The 18035-nt window shown below is 41.6% G+C and overlaps 2 protein-coding genes across 5 annotated transcripts in view; both read left to right on the top strand.

Annotated features, from left to right (window-relative positions):
* Positions 1-18035, top strand: part of RCSD1 (RCSD domain containing 1) — a 368022-nt gene that overhangs the window by 134421 nt on the left and 215566 nt on the right. The gene's annotated exons all lie outside the window — the stretch shown is intronic.
* The window catches only part of POU2F1 (POU class 2 homeobox 1), a 211536-nt gene that overhangs the window by 154302 nt on the left and 39199 nt on the right, over positions 1-18035 (top strand). For all 4 annotated transcript variants that reach the window (XM_075072991.1, XM_075072995.1, XM_032777410.2 and 1 more), the window contains 2 exons: positions 5125-5219; positions 8040-8213. In XM_075072991.1, coding sequence (XP_074929092.1) covers positions 5125-5219; positions 8040-8213 — 269 coding nt within the window. The remainder of the gene's footprint in view (positions 1-5124; positions 5220-8039; positions 8214-18035) is intronic.

Genomic DNA, 18035 nt, shown 5'->3' with positions numbered 1-18035 from the left:
AATACGTGGTCAAAACAGTTCACATTGTGGCCTGGGCCTTCAGTATTCCTCCAGTCTAATTAACATAGATACAATACATGGTCAGTCTTTTACTTGCTAAACCTTTAAACAAAGAAATGACCAGAGGGCCTAGTTTGTTATGCATATAGGAAACAAGACCCCATCTTTTATGATACAACTTATCCTAAAACAAAGGGTGACCATAATCAGTCATAAGGACTGTTCTGGTCTGTTCCTGCCTTAATGTCAGTACAGACACTGACAGTCTGTCAGATGCGTTTCCACCAGTGCCCCAAAAAGTCATTCCTTTCTGCTATTCAAGAAGGGTGGCTGGCAGGATGAACTCAAGACATACATTAATACATTTATTACATACTACATTATGACCTTTAATACAAATGTAAAATCTTACCCCTACAATGGACCTGGTAAAGAGGGTTTGGCGCACACCTGCTTCTTGTGCTCCCACCCCTAAGAGAGTTGAGAAGCACTACATTGTTCCATCCAAGGGGAGAGCATTTTTGTTCTCACCCATTGCCTAATTCTTTGGTGTAAGCAGCTACAGCGTGGTCCAAACAACAGCACCGAAAGACTGCTCCTGCTGATAGGTGAGACAAGCAGCTCAGCCTTCTAGGGAGAACGGTCTTCTCTTCCACCTCTCTTGAATTCAGGATCTCAAATTATTAGGTATTCTTGGCCAAATATGATTTTACTAATTATAAGAAGGTTTTAGAATTCAAGGACAAGCTCCTTTAGGAGAATAGACCCTGCATCCAGACCTTAGTGGATAAGGGGAGATTGGTAGCCAAAATTTCCCTCCAAGACATGGTGGATGTGACAGATACTATATCTAGGGGATGTCTACAGACATGCTTGTGAAGAGTGACTTGTGGTTACAATCTTCAGGTTTCCCTAGAAAGATGCAGAGTACCATCCAAGATCTGCCCTTCAATACACCAACCTAATCCATGACAAAATGGATGAGTCTATCCACTCCCTCAAAGACTGGAGGACAGTGCTTCGTTCGTTGAGCATTTATACCCCTGCCTCTAAGAGAAAACACCATAAATTGGGACATAGGCTAAGAGCACCACCTCAGCAGTTTTACCACCAGGATCCTCAGGCCACCATGCAAGAGACAGTGGTTTGTAGACCCAGGAACCCAGCCTCTGCAACATCCACCACCATATTATACTCTAAACCCTGAGCAAAGAGTTTCTTTCAGTGGGACTGTTGAGACCTACATTTCTTTATGGATTCTGCTTTATTCCCCTTCTCTGATATTTGGAAGTCACTTTATCCAATTTGCCAAAAACTGGAGGGCCCTAACTAAAGACAAATGGGTATTAGATTATTCATGGCAGGTATCTGATCAAGGTTCTGGTACCTCTTACCACAAACCCCCCTCTCAGTTTCTTTTCAGGGACCATTCTCACAATGAGATTCTTCAACAGTAGGTAAATTTCCTTTTCCTAAGAGGTGTCCTGGGAAGGGTTCTACCTCAACATCAAAGAAAAGGATTCTGTTCCCATTACTTCATCCCTAATAAGAATGGGGGATGGAGGCCAGTTCTCGATATGAGTCAGCTGAACAGGTTCATTCAAAAACTAAAATTTCATATGATATCCTTGGCATCAATAATTTTCTTGTTGGAGAACACACAGTTCACTGCTCTTGATATGAAAGATGCATATTTTCTCATAAACATCAAGCTAGCCCACTGGAGGTTTCTCTTCGATCAAGAGCCTTACCAATTCAGAGTCCTCTTTATTGGTCTAGCAAGGGTCTTTACAACAGTTTTTTCAGTAGTGTCAGCTTTGATGAGAAGAGAGGGATTTATAGTTTTCCTTTACCTCAACAACTGACTTCTGATGGGCAGTTCTTACAAGACAGTCCAGTAAGCAACCAGTGTTCTGCTCTGTCTTCTGCCTTCCCGGGATATCTGTCAATCATGAAAAATCCACATTGACCGCCATGAGGTTCATACATTTTATAGGGTGAAGTTGAATTTGACTACAGAAAGAGCATATTTACCACTTGAGAGGTTTCATGCCATTAGCACTCTCATGAATCAGGTCACTGTCAGACCTGGGACGTCAGTCAGAACTTGCCTTTCACTCCTTGGCCTCATGCACACATGACACCATTCGTCATGCTTTGTCTTAGCTGCCTAGAAGCCTGGCTTCTCTGTATACTCACCAGAGAAGTTCAAAATAAACAGCAAAGTGACAGTTCTGCCCAAAGTTTGACTCTCATCCAGAGAACAAAACTGGAGAAGATTTATCTGGAATTGTTGTATCAGCTATCATGTAACCTTGTCAGCAGCATATTTTTCAGAGGTGCAAAACTCCTTAACAGACTGCCTAAGCAGGTATTTTTCTGTAAATCAGGAATGGGCAATACATAATTTGGTTCTCGATGATGCCTTCTCCCAATGAGGCACACTAGCCTGGGACTTTTTCGCCTTGTGGGAAAACAGGTAACTTTCTTGGCATTGCTCCACAGCTGCCCTGAGCAAAGGCTCAATGGGAGATGCCCTGTTGGTGTCATGGAAGGGTTGCCCGGGGTATGCCTGCCCTCCCTTTCCGTCCCATTGATAACACAAGTTCTGTGGAAGATCAACCGGGGCAGAGCTTGAGTCAGCCTGATTGCACCCAACTGGCCGAGGCAGTTCTCATTACGGATCTGTTGAAGCTCTCAGTTCATGCTGCTGGACTTTCTAACACCACACAAGGGCAGGTTGAAGCACGTCAATCCAGGACCGCTGCAAATCAAAGCTTGATATTTGAATAGGTATCAGAAATAGAGCACTCACGTTCTAAAAGGGTGCAATACATCCTTAACCAAAGCAGAAAAGTCTCTACAAGGAGCTGTTACTCAGCAAAATAGAAATGTTTTTCCACTTGGGCTCACCAATGCAGCTGTCTCCAGAATCCACCAGGATCCCTATCATCTTAGAGCAAGGGTTGGCAACCTTTCAGAAGTGATGTGCCAAGTCTTCATTTGTTCACTCTAATTTAAGGTTTTGTGTGCCAGTAATACATTTTAACATTTTTAGAAGGTCTCTTTCTATAAGTCTATAATATATAACTAAACTGTTGTTGTTTGTAAAGTAAATAAAGTTTTTAAAATGTTTAAGAAGCTTAATTTAGAATTAAATTAAATTGCAGAGCCCCCTGGACTGGTGGCCAGGACCTGGGCAGTGGGAGTGCCACTGAAAATCAACTCGCGTGCCGCCTTCAGCATGTGTGCCATAGATTGCATACCCTTGTCTTAGAGTATCTACTTATCCTTAAATCTTTGGGTCTCACACTCAGTTCTCTGCAAGTGTATTTAGCAGCGATCAGCACTTTGCATCCTCCTGTGGATAACGGTACAATGTTCGCTCACGCTGTCACATTTAGATTTCTGAAGAGGATTCTCAGATCCTTTACACTATTTGTGAAGTTCACATCTCAGTGGGACCTCAATTTTATATTATTATTGTTCGCTAAACCCTCCTTTGAGTGTCCAGCCATATGGTCTATGGCCCATCTGTCCGTGAAGGTGCCCTTTCTAAAAACCACAGTGTCAGCCAGAAGAATCAGTGCGCTGGGAGCGCTCATGGTGGTCTCACCATATACTACATTCTACAAAGAAAAGGTGTCATTACAACTCCACCCTAGATTCATTCCTAAAGTAGTTTCCGAGTTTCATGTGAGTCAGGTAATCCACTTAGAAGTATTTTTCCCACATGCCTCAGATGAAGAGAGACGGACAGATTCTAGATGTGTGAAGGGCTTCAAACTTCTATCTGCAATGAACAAAAGATGTTAGAAGACACCTTAAACCATTTGTTTCCATAGCAGAGCGATCAAGGTGTCTAGCTATATTGGCACAGAGACTTTCAAAATGGATATCAGCTGGTTGTTACCAACTAGCTCATATCTTCCCCTCACACACGCACACGAGGGGCATTAGAGGGCAAGCTACTTAGATTGCATAGCTGAGAGACTTACCTCTCTTAGAGATGTATAGGGCAGCTACTTGGAACTCTGCATACCATCACAAGGTATTACATTCTGTTCCAGTTGTCAACTGTGTATATAGCTGTGGGGACAGCAATGCTACAATCAGCCATCACTTCGGTGTCCGCGTACCCAACCCCTGTTGACTGTTGCTTGTTAATCCCCCATATGTGGAATACACACGGGGACCTTAACTTGAAGAAGAAATGGAGGTTACTTATCTGTAATTGTGGACATTCTTTGAGGTATGTGGTCCCTATCTGTATTTCAGTACATACCCTCCATCCCCTCTGCTGTGGGTTGTTTGAACAGTGGTAAGGTTGGGAAACTGGAGAGGCACTGGCCCACGCAATCTTTTATGCCCGTGGTTCCGTGGGTGAGGAGAGCTATGGTGCATGTGTGGGCCCATGAACGCTATTTGCAAAATATTCAGAGCTCAGGCTCATGGTGCACATGTGTATCCCACCTGTGAAACACAGATAGGGCCCACACATCTCAAAGAACCTCCAGTTACAGGTAAGTAACCTCCGTTTTTGTGCTGCAACCTAAAGAATGTTCAGTACCTTTTCTAACATTTGAGATGACTCTTTTTAGAAAGGAGTAATTATTTCTCTGTTTTGTATTTGCAAGTGATTGGATATGTTTCTTCTGTGTGTTATACTACTTGTCTGCTAAAGCCATTTCATTGTTCATTCATTCTAAAGGGATGTTCCAACAGCTGAAATACATTGTGCAGAGTGTAACATTTAATCACCATCAATGGCTTCAGTTTATTTTTACTTGGCTCTTCAACCCTCAGCTGTCTACTAACCATCAAGTACCAAACCAGAAAGGGAAGGCCAAGTGACACCTCCAAGGCATTAAGCTGATAGTACTGTCATTAGATGAAACACTTCCTACATTTAATATAAGCGCAGCCCCAGTCAGCACTTATTGTGTCTGCATCACAGCTAAAGTAATGCTGAATTTCCTTATGCTTTAGAGGAATGCAGGGGAATTGTGGACTGAGAATTAAAGACATTGGAGATGTCAGCCTCTCATTTATCTTTAAACAAATGTTTCATTTCAGTCTGCTTCTAAAGTTTCTGAAACTGTTTGCCAAACCACCTCTTTTCAGGTCTCCTGCAAGCGCAGAATCTCTTAACGCAACTACCTCAGCAAAGCCAAGCCAACCTCCTGCAGTCTCAGCCAAGCATCACCCTCACCTCACAGGTCAGTTTTCCTCCTGTAGCTTTTCAGCAGTTTTTTGCAGGACTCAAACTAATGTGCAAGAGGGGCACATACATGTTTGTTGCAAGAATGGAAGTTAAGCTACTTAGTCTTCTAACTTTTCTAGATGACTACAATACAACAGAAGTGCCAGCTGCAGTGATAGTTTTCTGCATATTAAGGCTGCATAATAGTTTCCCTTCAGATTTCCCTGTTTTCATTCACTCATAATTTACCAAAACTTTTACTCTTTAGACTGAAATTTTCCGTGCTTGGCCTTTTTCTAAAGGTGAAAGTTTTTTAGTAGTTTGAACAAAAATGGTTGAGTCAATTTTGAGTACAAGTAGAGTGGTGGAACAATACCCTTTTCCCATTATATTAAACATTTTTGCAACCTTGTTTTTAATAGATTTAAAACCTAAAGAGCTATACATTGATATTTGGCATGGAAATAGCCCTCACTGAGTAAAAGTGCCTTTAATTGTTCTAGTGAAAAGGATTTTTTGTTTTGACTAAATTATAAGACTGAAGACTTCATGTTATATAGTTAGACTAATTTTTGCGTATACTTCACACAACTAAAAGAGGCTATACTATTCAGGAATGTGCAGTTAATTTAGCTGCTTACTTAGCAGATGTGTGGAGTTTAAGACAACATGTCCATAGGGAACATTAGCATCAATTCCTTTACTTCTTTATAAGGTTCTCAGAGTTCCTAAAACTTAACAGGAAAAGGGTTGAGGGCTTCCTAAAGTGTGCAAGAGAGCGTTTCTTCCTGGAAGTTTTCCAAAGATCTGAGGGCAAAGTGGTCTATATTCTAGCCAAAGAGTTCTGTATTGTTGCCAATGTTTTGCAAGTCAGAAGAAGAGTAAAGCTAATTTTTAGCTGTTTTTCCATTATCTATTTCTTTAAAAAAAAATTAAAAATTCTTTTAAGAGACTATTAAAGCTCTACAGTTAAGCTTTCAAAACTCTGGAAAAGTAATGTTAAAGTGCCTGCAGCTTTAACTGTGCTTGCTTGTGTTGGTGCATTACAATAGTCTTTAATTATATGATCACATATTATTTCTGAAATAATAGAATAACTATCACATAGTGTTTTTCTTTGAACGCAAGTAGTATTGTGTAGCACATACTATTGCATCTGTTCAGTCTGTGAAAGTCCCATATATGAAAAGTACATAGTACCTGTACTTGTATTGCTTACTACATTTTCTGTATGCAATGAAGAATAGTGGAAATTATCTATTCTAGCTCACAGCTTGGGGAGCTTCACGTGTCGCTAACAAAGATTTGCTCTAATATGTAACATAGGGAAAAAAAGAACTTCAATAAAAATTGAAGTCAGATATGTTTGTATAGTCCAATATAGTTTAAGTACATTTAAAATACTGAAAAAAAATTAGTGTGCAACATATTTATCTACAGTTCTTTAAAAGATTGTATATTATTTGAGCAATAATACTTGATCGTGCAATTAAAGATAGTGGGCTAAATCCTGCCCCCTCCCCCTCCCAAACTTCCTGCTCTGCATTGCTGAATATCACTAGCACTAACCAAAGTAAAAAGCCACTTTAATGAGCCAGTTGGAGGTTTAGCTTTGTAGGAGATATGTCTGTAGCACTGAGGTGCTATGGAACAGTCATTTGGGGGCTATTACCAACCAGCGCAATTTAGAGCGATTTTGAGGCTTCTCTGTGTTGCATTGGGAGCATAAACAGCGTCAGAATTGAGCCAAGGGCATAAACTGGCACAAAACCGTCTTTGCCCAAGCCCCTCAGTTTCACTGAACAGAATTTAGCCAAAGAAGAGGATTCAGCTCTGCATTTTAACAATGCACACACCCAAGGAGGTGGAGTGAAGCACTCAAAGCTCAGGACATTCTAACATTCAGATTATGTGCAAAACCTTAACTGTGCAACCCTAATGTTCTCTTAATATATTTTGATTATGTGAAACCTAGCCTGAGTTTGGTTTCCATAGCACACAGACATATCTTAGGCTCTTACTGAAACCCTGTATTGCTACTTTTATATTGGGAAATGATCTTTATAGGCTAATTGTCAGGAATAGCAAACTTTTCAGTAGTTTCCTAGGAAACTATCTGGTTATACTAGGAAAATCAGAGACCTAAAATAAATTCCTTTCTGCGAGTTTGATTGTTTGTGGAATTATTGCCATATAATGTCACCATTATAAATACTCTTCTTGTGAGCAGTCTCAGCAGAGGTGCCAAGAGAACAAACTTCTCCCTTCCCCAACCCCCCTTCCCAAAGTAGTCCCTCCAGGTCAAGGTTGTGTCACATTCACAAGGGGAAATGTTAGGGATATTTGTGCTGCTGCTGCCTCTGCTGAGATTGTTCTGAGGTAAAATAGAGGACTTGAGTCTGTAGAGCTGTCAACTTGATACTGCACCCACAGTAAATTGAATTTTAAAATAATTAAAGGAGATGAATGCCAAACTCTCCAAAAGTATTGAAATATATTACGAGTAATGTTGAACTGTTCTTGGAGCAGGTAGAAGGCATTGGTAAACCAGTACAGTGTATCTTTTGTTTTTCCTTGGCTGGTTTTGACTGAGTCCTTCTTGAAAGACTGTGTACTAATACAGTACAGTGCATTATGACTGCCTTTATTTGAGCAATGTCAGTAAATTTGAGAGCGCTTTGGGATTTATTAGAAATGGTAGATATATTCATATCTAACCTGTCTCCTGTGGGAATCTGGACTCCCGAGTGAGATTTATTTCCACTATTTTGTGTCTACAAAAATATATCTTTTCATTTGTTTTTGTTTTTCTCTTCCTGTCTCCTGCCCTCAACAGCCAGCAACCCCAACACGCACAATAGCAGCAACACCCATTCAGCCACTTCCACAGAGCCAATCAACACCAAAGCGAATTGACACTCCCAGCTTGGAGGAGCCCAGTGACCTTGAGGAGCTTGAGCAGTTTGCCAAGACTTTCAAACAAAGACGGATCAAACTTGGATTCACTCAGGTAAAATTGAGTAATCCTGTACCTCCCAATATAGGGTTAAATCAGTTTTCAGATCTGGAGGGAGGGGACAATAGCACCCCCTCTTAAGCAGAGCCTTCTTAAATAGAATTAAGTTTTTGTCTTTCCCTTCTGTACGAGGGTTCTAGGAAAGAACAGAAAAGGCCATACACATCTTACTTGCTCCCTTGTTGATTTTAAAAGGTAACCATTTTCCCAGCAGATGCATGCATTTACCAGCTCAGGCTGTCATTGACTGTGCACTGTTCAGCCTAGAAGATTTAAAAAGAATAGGTCAAACCACTTTAAAAGCGGCCCTCAGAAATGCAGCCTCTAAAGTCATATAGCACACTGCACCATTCTAAGTGTTTAAAGATTGTGTCAAAACTGATGAAGCTGCTTTATATGTTGAAGGGTTTTATCATTTGAACTCATTTTCCTATTAAATATTAGTGATTCTGTATTTGAGGTTTAAGGCTTGCAAGGATCCGCAAATAAGAGCTCAAATGGCAGAGGAGAAATCTTAAAAGATTATTCAGAAACAAGTTTTGAAAAGATAAGTTGAATAAAAAAATAATAAACTTGAAGAAAGCATATGAGGTTTGATCACCACTCTGGAATAGTGTTCACATTGAATACTCTGAAGTCAAGCTTATCAATCATCTTCCTTTCACCAGGTTTATATATAAACAATTGATGATAAGGAAGGAACTGTTTTGGGGTTAGAGCAAGGAAGTGGGTGCCTGGACTCCTGAGTTCTAAAAAACCCACCTTAAAAAACAAAACAAAACCCATTTTTGCCATTAAGTATTTAGCAGTGTTTAAGTGAGGGTAGAGAAGCAAAATTAAGGGAAAGCAACTTTCACCCAATAGGGCTCATCAGAGCAAAGGTTCACTTGTCTGCTTACCTAAAGCCCAGTGGTGAAATCCATTTAGGTGTGTGGAGTCAGAGCACAAGAACCCATCAGAGTGAGGCTGAAGAAAGTAATTTTGAATATATTGAATATGTTTGGATGAAAGGTGCTACTAGTAGTGCAAAGTATGATTATATGTTCTATTTTCTTGTTGCTAAGTGTCACTGTGCTTGGATTCAGGAGTTGCTTCTTGATAATATCAAAATTAAATGTTTTTTCCTTAAAAATTAAAATCCTCTGTCCCTGTCAAGAAGTCTGGTAGCATGCTGTTACACATTGGCATGTTTTGCTAGAGGAAAGAGCAAACAAAAATCAGAAGTCTGAATTCAGAGCAGCCAATCCAATTTTTTGTGAATTCAGAATAAGTGAACCCACTGTAACTGAAAGCATGTGTCCAAGGTCAGATTTATTTTTCTAACAACATTCTAAATGCCTGAAAAATCAGGGTTCATAATACAAGTTACTTCCAGAATCTTCATTACCGCACAAGAACAGCTTATTCTTAGCAAGATGAAGAGTGTTTTGTTGGCATACTTCAGTCTCTCCCTCATGAGGTGAAGGAGTTACCCAGATATTATGGTGATAAGCATGGTATAAGCACCTGTATTGAATAGAATAGCTTCTCTTGCTTGACCAAGGATTTCTAGTTTGTGCTCATCACAGTTGTGACAATTGGCCTGCCTTGCTGTGTCATTGTGAAATGATTATGCAGCAGAAACCAGGATTTTTAAGTTAAGGGTTAAGTCTCCTTACTGACACTGTCCTGAATTTGTACTGTGGAGGAAAAAGCAGACACAATAACTCAAGGATTCTAGATCAGCCCTGGCTTTTGAGCTTAGTATCACAATTCCAGTATAATACAAAGGCAGCTCTTTGTATTAAATTTCCCTTTGTTTAAAAAAAAAAAAACATCCTGTTCTATTTACTAGTATTTACTTGATTGATCTATTCTTATTCTTTGAGTAAATATGTACATAATTTAGTTAGTTTTTTAATAACTATCACCTAATTACATAATTGTGTAGTAATTAAGGATCTTATTACTAAGGTTTCCTATAGTCATATAATTAGATTGCATGCCAGTGACATAGTAGGTTATTTTCAAACTCATCGGATTTACTTTTGTTCTTTTGTTCTTGTAAAATAATTACAAGGATCTAGTTTGCATTGTACACTAATTGCCTATTACATTCCATTTTGGGGGTAATATAATAAACTGGTTTTGACTTGCGATAGTTCTGTATCATTTTAAAGTAAGTGCCCAAAACAGATTAATTTAGGGGTTTTATATAATTTAATTCCTTCTTAAAATAGCTGCATGTTTGATGCATTTAAATCCAAGCCAAGTATTCCATCTGAGATAGCTGATAATCCTTGAAATACAGACATTACCTACATCCACACTGGCTAGTTTAGATGTGTTCCTACTATGGAAACTTATGATTTGACTGTTATAATATCTTGTGATGTAATACAAACAGATTGGAATATTCTCTCGTCACCTCTCTTCTGGCATGAATGACATTATTGTAATGAAGTGTAACTGTTCATATTGTGCTCCATATTTGTTTTAATTGGTCTGTAAGAGGATTCAGTCATTCTGTGAAGTGGATCAAACTTGTTTATTGCAAAGTATCTTTTTCCTCTGCCTCAGTAGTGGGTGACTCTTTGCTAATTCCCATACAGTAATGCCTTCACCATCTTTGGGGAAAATTGTTCACAGAGAAATGAATAACTACTACTTCAAGTAGTATCACTGTGGGTGTTCCCCGGGATATGCATTTACACGTGCACTTGTTACTGGAGATTGTCTGTGCCCTAGATAATCCTCTGCTCCAGTATGAGGATATTTGGAGGACCAGAGTCACCATCACTGTAGGTCCTTCTCAACTGCCTGCAGCTTGAGAGAATGTTGTAGAATCTGTTAGCTTGCCAAGCTGCTTGCTATTTCTCTTGCTTATTTTTTTTTACTCTGTTAGTAGTTTATTTTATTTATTTTTCTGTTATTTTGCACAGTTTGTATTTGGGAGGAGTGCGCCTTCCATTCTCGTTTTTTTTCTTAGGCCTCAATTCGTGGTCTTGAGTAACAGGTTATGTCCATGATCCTGAGCTTCAAGCCCTGCCACATATGTCATATGTCTTTTTCCCTGCAGAAACAGATGCTTCTGCCTCCTCTGCCTGGGAGAGACTCTCATCCCCTCCAAATGTATCTGCTCAGGATTTAAAAGTAGACCTAAAAATTGAGGGACGACAGGGTCTAAGTCAGATGGCCTTTCCCCCTGTTATATATATATTCAGTTACTCGAAGAGCCCTGGCAACCATCACTGCTCCTGGAGTAAACAAACATCTTGGGGACCCCTCAACTGCTCAGATCATAAAAAACAAGAGATTCTGTTCCCCAAAATGGAGTCAAAGAAGATAAAAATCACCCTGTTGATCCAGCATTCAGGAGACCTTGCATCCAAACAAGGGTTCTTCTGAGGCCCCTGTCTCCTCTAGTACCAAGACCGTAGTACTGGCTAGGAAAACCGCACCACGTACTGAGAAGCCATGTTGTAAACACCAGAGTTGGCACTGGACCCAGCACCTCTGAAACACAATGACTTTAAAGTTAAGCTGAAATCTTCATTGGTACTACCTTCCAGAGCCAGCAGAGAAGAGTGCACAGATAGCACTTCAGTACCCATTTTGAGTGTCACCCAACGTACTAACTCCTGAGGGTCCTTACTTGGAGTCTCTGGTACCGTCCAGGCTCCTTTTCCACAACGATCTTTGGATCCTAGAAGAACCTGAGTCATCGTTGCTTGGACTTACTAAGAGAGAGTCTCTGCTAGTACCAACTTACCTCCTGGAATTGACCTACCCTACAGTCCTGCTATCTATAATGGTGACTGATCCTCAGTACTGACGTGGTCACTGCTTCCACACAAACCCATGGAGCATACTGAGAAGAGTTTCTGGCTGGGACAGACATATCCTCCAGTACCGTCTCACGAGCCAACCAAGATTCTACTTCTGATACTGATGCAGTTACCAGATCCTCTCTGGTCTGCAGTGCCTACTTGATCCCTGGTACCAGCCACAGGTGCCTATACCTCCAGACCCCTTACTTTTAAAAGTGGAAAGGCCATGCCTACTCATTCTTTAACATGGGCAGGCGTGGAGTGGCAGTGGCAGGGGGCTGCACTTCACAGCAAGAGAGCTGATAAGGTGATCCCCAGTCTCTTCCCGGTGTGGGGCTGAGGTGGGCTTTAGCCCCCACCACCACAGGCCCCCCCTCTCTCTCCTCCTCCCTCTGAGGCCCCAACCCCTGGCCAGACCATTAGCCAGAGCCATACCATGGTAAAGGCCATCCAGAGAAACCAAGCTGCTGTGGGGAGCCCTGGACTCTCCTTGTGCCTTGGGCGGCGCACCCCAGCTCCCCAGTGACAGCAAATGGAGGGTCATGGGCTCTCCACAGCAGTACGGGCTCCCGGGTCAGCTCTTACCATGTCCTAGATCTGGCTTCCGGCTTGGCCGGAGGTGGGGCCTCAAGGGGAGGAGGAGCAGCAGAGGACAGGGCTCCAGGAGGAAAGGAAGAACGGGAGTGGGGCCACTGTCCCAACGGCAGTGGGGCCCTCAACTTCTATTTAGGTTCTGGCATCCCTGATACCAGCACCATTTGCCCTTCTGATGGACACAGGGGTGACATCTCATTTGATTTTGAGGTGACCATACACTGCTCTGCTATTTTTCTGGTTCAGCCTGTAAGAAGTGAGTAACAGCATTCCAAATACACCCAATTTAGGCTTAATTAATTTTCATCTTTATTTATAAATTATAAGTGACAATAATTCTGACAGTTTCTCAACATATATTTATGCCAGACAACAAAAAGATAAGACAGAATAGGTAGGGACCCTAGTTACCAAGTTCTGGGGTACTGGGAAGCTCTCCTGCACTTCATGATCAGTCCCTGTTCTCCGGTCCAGTCCTTCAGTTTCATTCCTTAAGTTTCTGAACTGGTAATCTGGACTTGGGCCCTTATTCACTTGGTTTTTTATACTTTTTCATATTATTTATTCATCAGCTTTCCTCCAATCAACATTAAGCATTGTATCTTGCATAATCCATACATGTGCACGTGAAAGCTTTTTACACAACTTTTGCTGTTTACACTATTTTCATGTCAGTATGTCCTCATATCACTTTCCTCTTGTTTGTCCCAGTAGTAGGGACTTTTAGCATTGCATTTTGTGTATTTATTATACCAGTGCTTTTCAACCTTTTTCATTTGTGAACCCCTTAAAAAATGTCAAGTGGAGGCGCAGACCCCTTTGGAAATTTTAGACATAGTCTGCGGACCTCCAGGAGTCTACGGACCACAGGTTGAAAACCACTCTATTACACTATTTAACTTCCTCCAGCATACTAACAAAACATTTTTCCAATCAGCAAGAAGTATTGTCTAAACAAATCTCTATACTAGAAAGAGAGGAAGCACTCATGCAGGCAAAAGCTAGGCCAAGACGTTGGCGCAAATAGTATCATATCCAAACTCAGCCTATTCAACCTATTTTCACCATTCAACCATGCTTCATCTTAATATTTCAGTATTATAAATCAGCATATGTGTATCATGCATGCAATTCTACATTATTCATTAAACTTTATTTTTTTATTTGAATGGGTAAGTTATGAGGGAACACAATGACTTCTGTCAGCATTTCTTGTCATCTTCAAACGTCGGTTTCTAGGGGATTTTTTTGCTCAAGAGTTCTAGTCTCATGCCTGTAAATTATTAAAAAGCCTTGCTAGTAATTTTATTTATTGCATTTTTGAGGGGCCCTTTTATTTTAGGGCCTTGATAATCAGTTTTTCCCCAGTAAGCCTCCCTTCCTTGAGATGCACCCTGAGCAAGAAACCCCCTGCAGGACATACAGCTGGCAGACCTGGCAAGGAGAACCCTGGTATTGCCCCTTCTCTTATTACCTATCTCAGTGATCTTATTGGAGCTCATTGGTCTCTTATGGTGACTAACTCCTACAATATTCCTTTTCACAAGAAGATGCACCAAAAACCACCACCATCATCCTTGGACCCTGCTCCACAGGAACAATTTGTAGAAGAGCTAGTGACAGCAGGGGAAGAAGAAACACACTGTGATGGGTTCGATCACAGAGAGACCCCCTTGGGACTGTCATCTGGTGTGCTGAAATTACTTCTGAGCCCGATTTCCTTGCTAGCTTGGGACTCCAGAACCCTGTCTTGTTGAACCAGACACGCTAGCCTGCTGCAACACAGACGCGGGCTCTGGTTCACATCCCCAAGGCTGCAGGCTTTAAGTGAAAACAGCTCTGCAGGTTACCTGACTTCAGCACTCAGACACCCAGCTCCCAATGGCATCCAAACCCAAATAAATCTGTTTTACTCTATATAAAGTTTATACAGGGTGAACTCATAAATTATTCACCTTCTATAATACTGATAGAGAGGGATACAGAGCTGTTTGCTCCCCCAGGTCCTAATCACTTACTCTGGGTTTACTAATAAACAAAAGTGATTTTATTAAGTTATAAAAAATAGAATTTTAGTGGTTCCAGGTAATAACAGACAGAACAAAGTAAGTTACCAAGCAAAATAAAGCAAAACCACGCAAGCCTAACCTAATACATTAAGAAAGTGATTACAAGTAATATTTCATCCTCAGAGATGTTCCAATAAGCTTCTTTCACGGACTAAACTCCTTCCTAGTCTGGGTCCAATCCTTTCCCCAGGTACTGTTCTTGTTAGTTCCAGCAGCCATCTCAGGCTGTAACTAGAAGTTTTCTCATGACTGGCCCCCTTTGTCATGTTTCACCCCCTTTTATAGCTCTGGCATGAGGCAGGAATCTTTTGTCTCTCTGGGTTCCCACCCCTCCTCCTACATGGAAAAGTACCAGATTTAAGATGGATTCCAGTATCCTGTGACGTGGTCACATGTCTTGTGAGACCCCAGACTCCATTCTTCCTGGGCTGGCCCACATGTACACAGGAAGGTTTGCACGTAAACAGAGCCATTTACAGTTAATTGATTCTGAAACACCCTTAATGGCTTCCACTTAATGTTTTCATCAGTAATACAAGTTTATATCTTATTCTCCTAACTCCAGACATAGAAATAATACATGCAAACAAATAGGATGAACGCACTCAGTAGATTATAACCTTTGTAATGATAACTTACAAGAGACCTTTTGCATAAAGCATATTCCAGTTGCATCATATTCACATTCTTAAGCATATTTTCATAAGGCATATGGAGTGCAATATCACAAACACCTTCCCACAAATCCTCCTTGCCTTATAAGGCTTTTATGTCTACCCCCGCCATCTTATGCCAGTGATTTCAAGGCCTTTCAAGATCACATTAAATAAATAAGATCTTACAAATTCTGTCACAGGAGATAACAGGAATCCTGACATTCCTCGTTTAACATCCCCCGTATGTTTCCTCACAGTAAACTCGACTTGCCCATCTATGATGCTCTGGCCGCAGCCTGTGTGGTATGGCAAATTTCAGCAACCACACCAGTTACGTGTAAACAGGCTGACAAAAAATACTGTATTCCACCGAGAGACTGTGTGGGTTTTTTTTCTCCCACCTTACGCCTAATTCCTTGCTGGTTGAGTCAGTCAAGAAATGAAATAGACATCGATCCCATTTGATTTCATCTGACAAGGAGCTAAAACAGCTAGACCACTGGGCTGCAAAAGCTAATCCTGTGCCTTTTTGCAGTTCAGAGTAGCCAATTATCAAGACCTGATGGCAAAATGCAATTTTTGCAAACTATTGCAAGGTTTCTTTTTTTATTGAACACCTGCCAGAGGACCAGAGGGAACAATTCCAAGCCCTCATAACAGGCCAGACAATCACCAAGGAGGATCACCCCTTGAGGGAGACCAAGTTGTTCAGTCATGCCACAAACGAGTCTCTTCATTTGCTTAGGCTTTGTCTACACTTACAGTTTTGCAGCGCTGGCAGTTACAGCTGTGGTCGTACAGCTGTGTATGGCCAGCGCTGCAGTGTGTCCACACTGACAGCGACCAGCGCTGCAGTGTGTCCACACTTGCACCAGTTGCAGCGCTGTTGTGAGTGGTGCATTGTGGGCAGCTATCCCACAGAGCACCTCGTACGTCACAATTTGCTGCTGGGAGGGTTGAACGGGACTGGAAGGGTTGCGGGTCATTCGCTTCCTGTTCAGACTGACTCGTGGGTGCATGCTTCCCTTACAGCCGTTTGTGAATTGTGAATCTGCCGCTGAATTCGTAAAGAAAGGAGCCGCTGCTTAGATGTTGATGATGAAATGTCAAAGAATCGTCGGGTTTCAATTTAGCAAGACGAATGAGAGAAAACTATGAACATAGAATACGATAGAGGACAAAACAATCGCTTAATCGCAGTAACGTCGAAAGGAGAAACGGGACAAATTTAAAGAGAACAAAGTCGGGGGGTCACTGCGTCCCTGCCAATTGAGACGAGCAGTGGAAAAGAGGAGCAAAGAGGCAGGACGGACTGGAGTGCCCGTCGTGAGAAGGGGGTATGTCTGAGTGCAATCCGAGCAGGATCGTCGAAAAGAGATAATCCCGTGAATTGGTGACAGTTGCAGGATTAATAATCATGCAGACGAACGTGACTCTGGAATTCAGGACATGTGGATGCTCTGCCAAAGGGTTTCCTACTGTGGAGGGGAATAGATTGACATTTCCTATTTCGGCACACATCTGCTGAAGTGATTTCAGAAGGCGGATTATGGTATAGGCGTTGGATCACGTGCGTTTCACTGAATTTCACAGAGGCTGGAAGGTGATGATTGAGCATCTTTGAAGTGAATGTTCAGGAGTGCAGCAGGGACTTTTTTCCCAGAGTAAGACACTGGGGCGCGAATGCAATTGTGATCGTTGGAGACGCTTACGTCGCTTGTCATACGTATCCGGCTGACTGAGAAGGACAGTTCAACTGACGTGACCGGTGTCAGAATGACTTGGAGTGCCTTTTGACTTTGAAGGGATATGGAAGTTCTATGGAAGCTACAACGTGGTGGAAAGCAGCATCCCGATTATAAGCATGTGTCATCTCCATAATATTTAAGGGAAGGGTGTATTACGTCGACGAATGGGCTCCGAAGTTCAACGCCTGGAGTGAATTGCACAGCAGAAGAGAGGGTTAGAGAGGCAGCACAGTGTTAAGGATTAGGGATGCCTTAAAGGAGCATTGAGTGCGAAACAACAGTAATGTCGGGTGCCTTCCTGCAGTTTAGTGAGTGCCCAAGCAGTTCTTGCAGTGGTTGCAATGATTTGAGTTCTATTCACCTTGTGTACAGGTATGTTAACTTTCTGTAAAAAAAGTTTAAAGACAAAATCTTTTTAAAATCAGTAAATAAAAGGCAAGCGGGGGGTTAGGTGAGGACATAACACAAGGTTTGACATAGTTCTCCTTGAGGTATGCATGCTGCTGCACTTGCGGATTAAAATCTGATGGATGGGGTTGAGTGATTGGGTTAGTGCAATGAGTCAGGGCTGATGAGTAGTATGGTGGTGTGCGGGCAGTTGGGTGGTCGCAAATGCTGGAAATGGGTGTTTTGAGAAAATGGGGCACAATGTTTTCTTAGTGTGTATTTGGGAATGCGCTGAGATTCACGGTAGTGCTGCCGCATGTTAACATCGATTGATGAGGTGTGTGGCGTTCCATGCGGTTCAGCGATCTGTGGTTTTATTTTTGTCTGCTGATCTTTTAATGTAGTTTTTTCTCGCATGGTATTTTGTTGCGGAACTAGTTTCGAGCTGTTTCACAATGCTGTTCCTTGATTTCTAGCTTTTTCTTAAGTTTCATTGCCTTTAGACAGTGATCTGATTTGCAATGGACAAGCACTAAAGAGAATGTAAGAGGAG

The sequence above is a fragment of the Chelonoidis abingdonii genome, chromosome 1 (assembly GCF_003597395.2).
Source record: "Chelonoidis abingdonii isolate Lonesome George chromosome 1, CheloAbing_2.0, whole genome shotgun sequence".
NCBI classification, from domain to species: Eukaryota; Metazoa; Chordata; order Testudines; family Testudinidae; genus Chelonoidis; species Chelonoidis abingdonii.
This window is presented reverse-complemented; position numbering and strand designations above follow the sequence as displayed.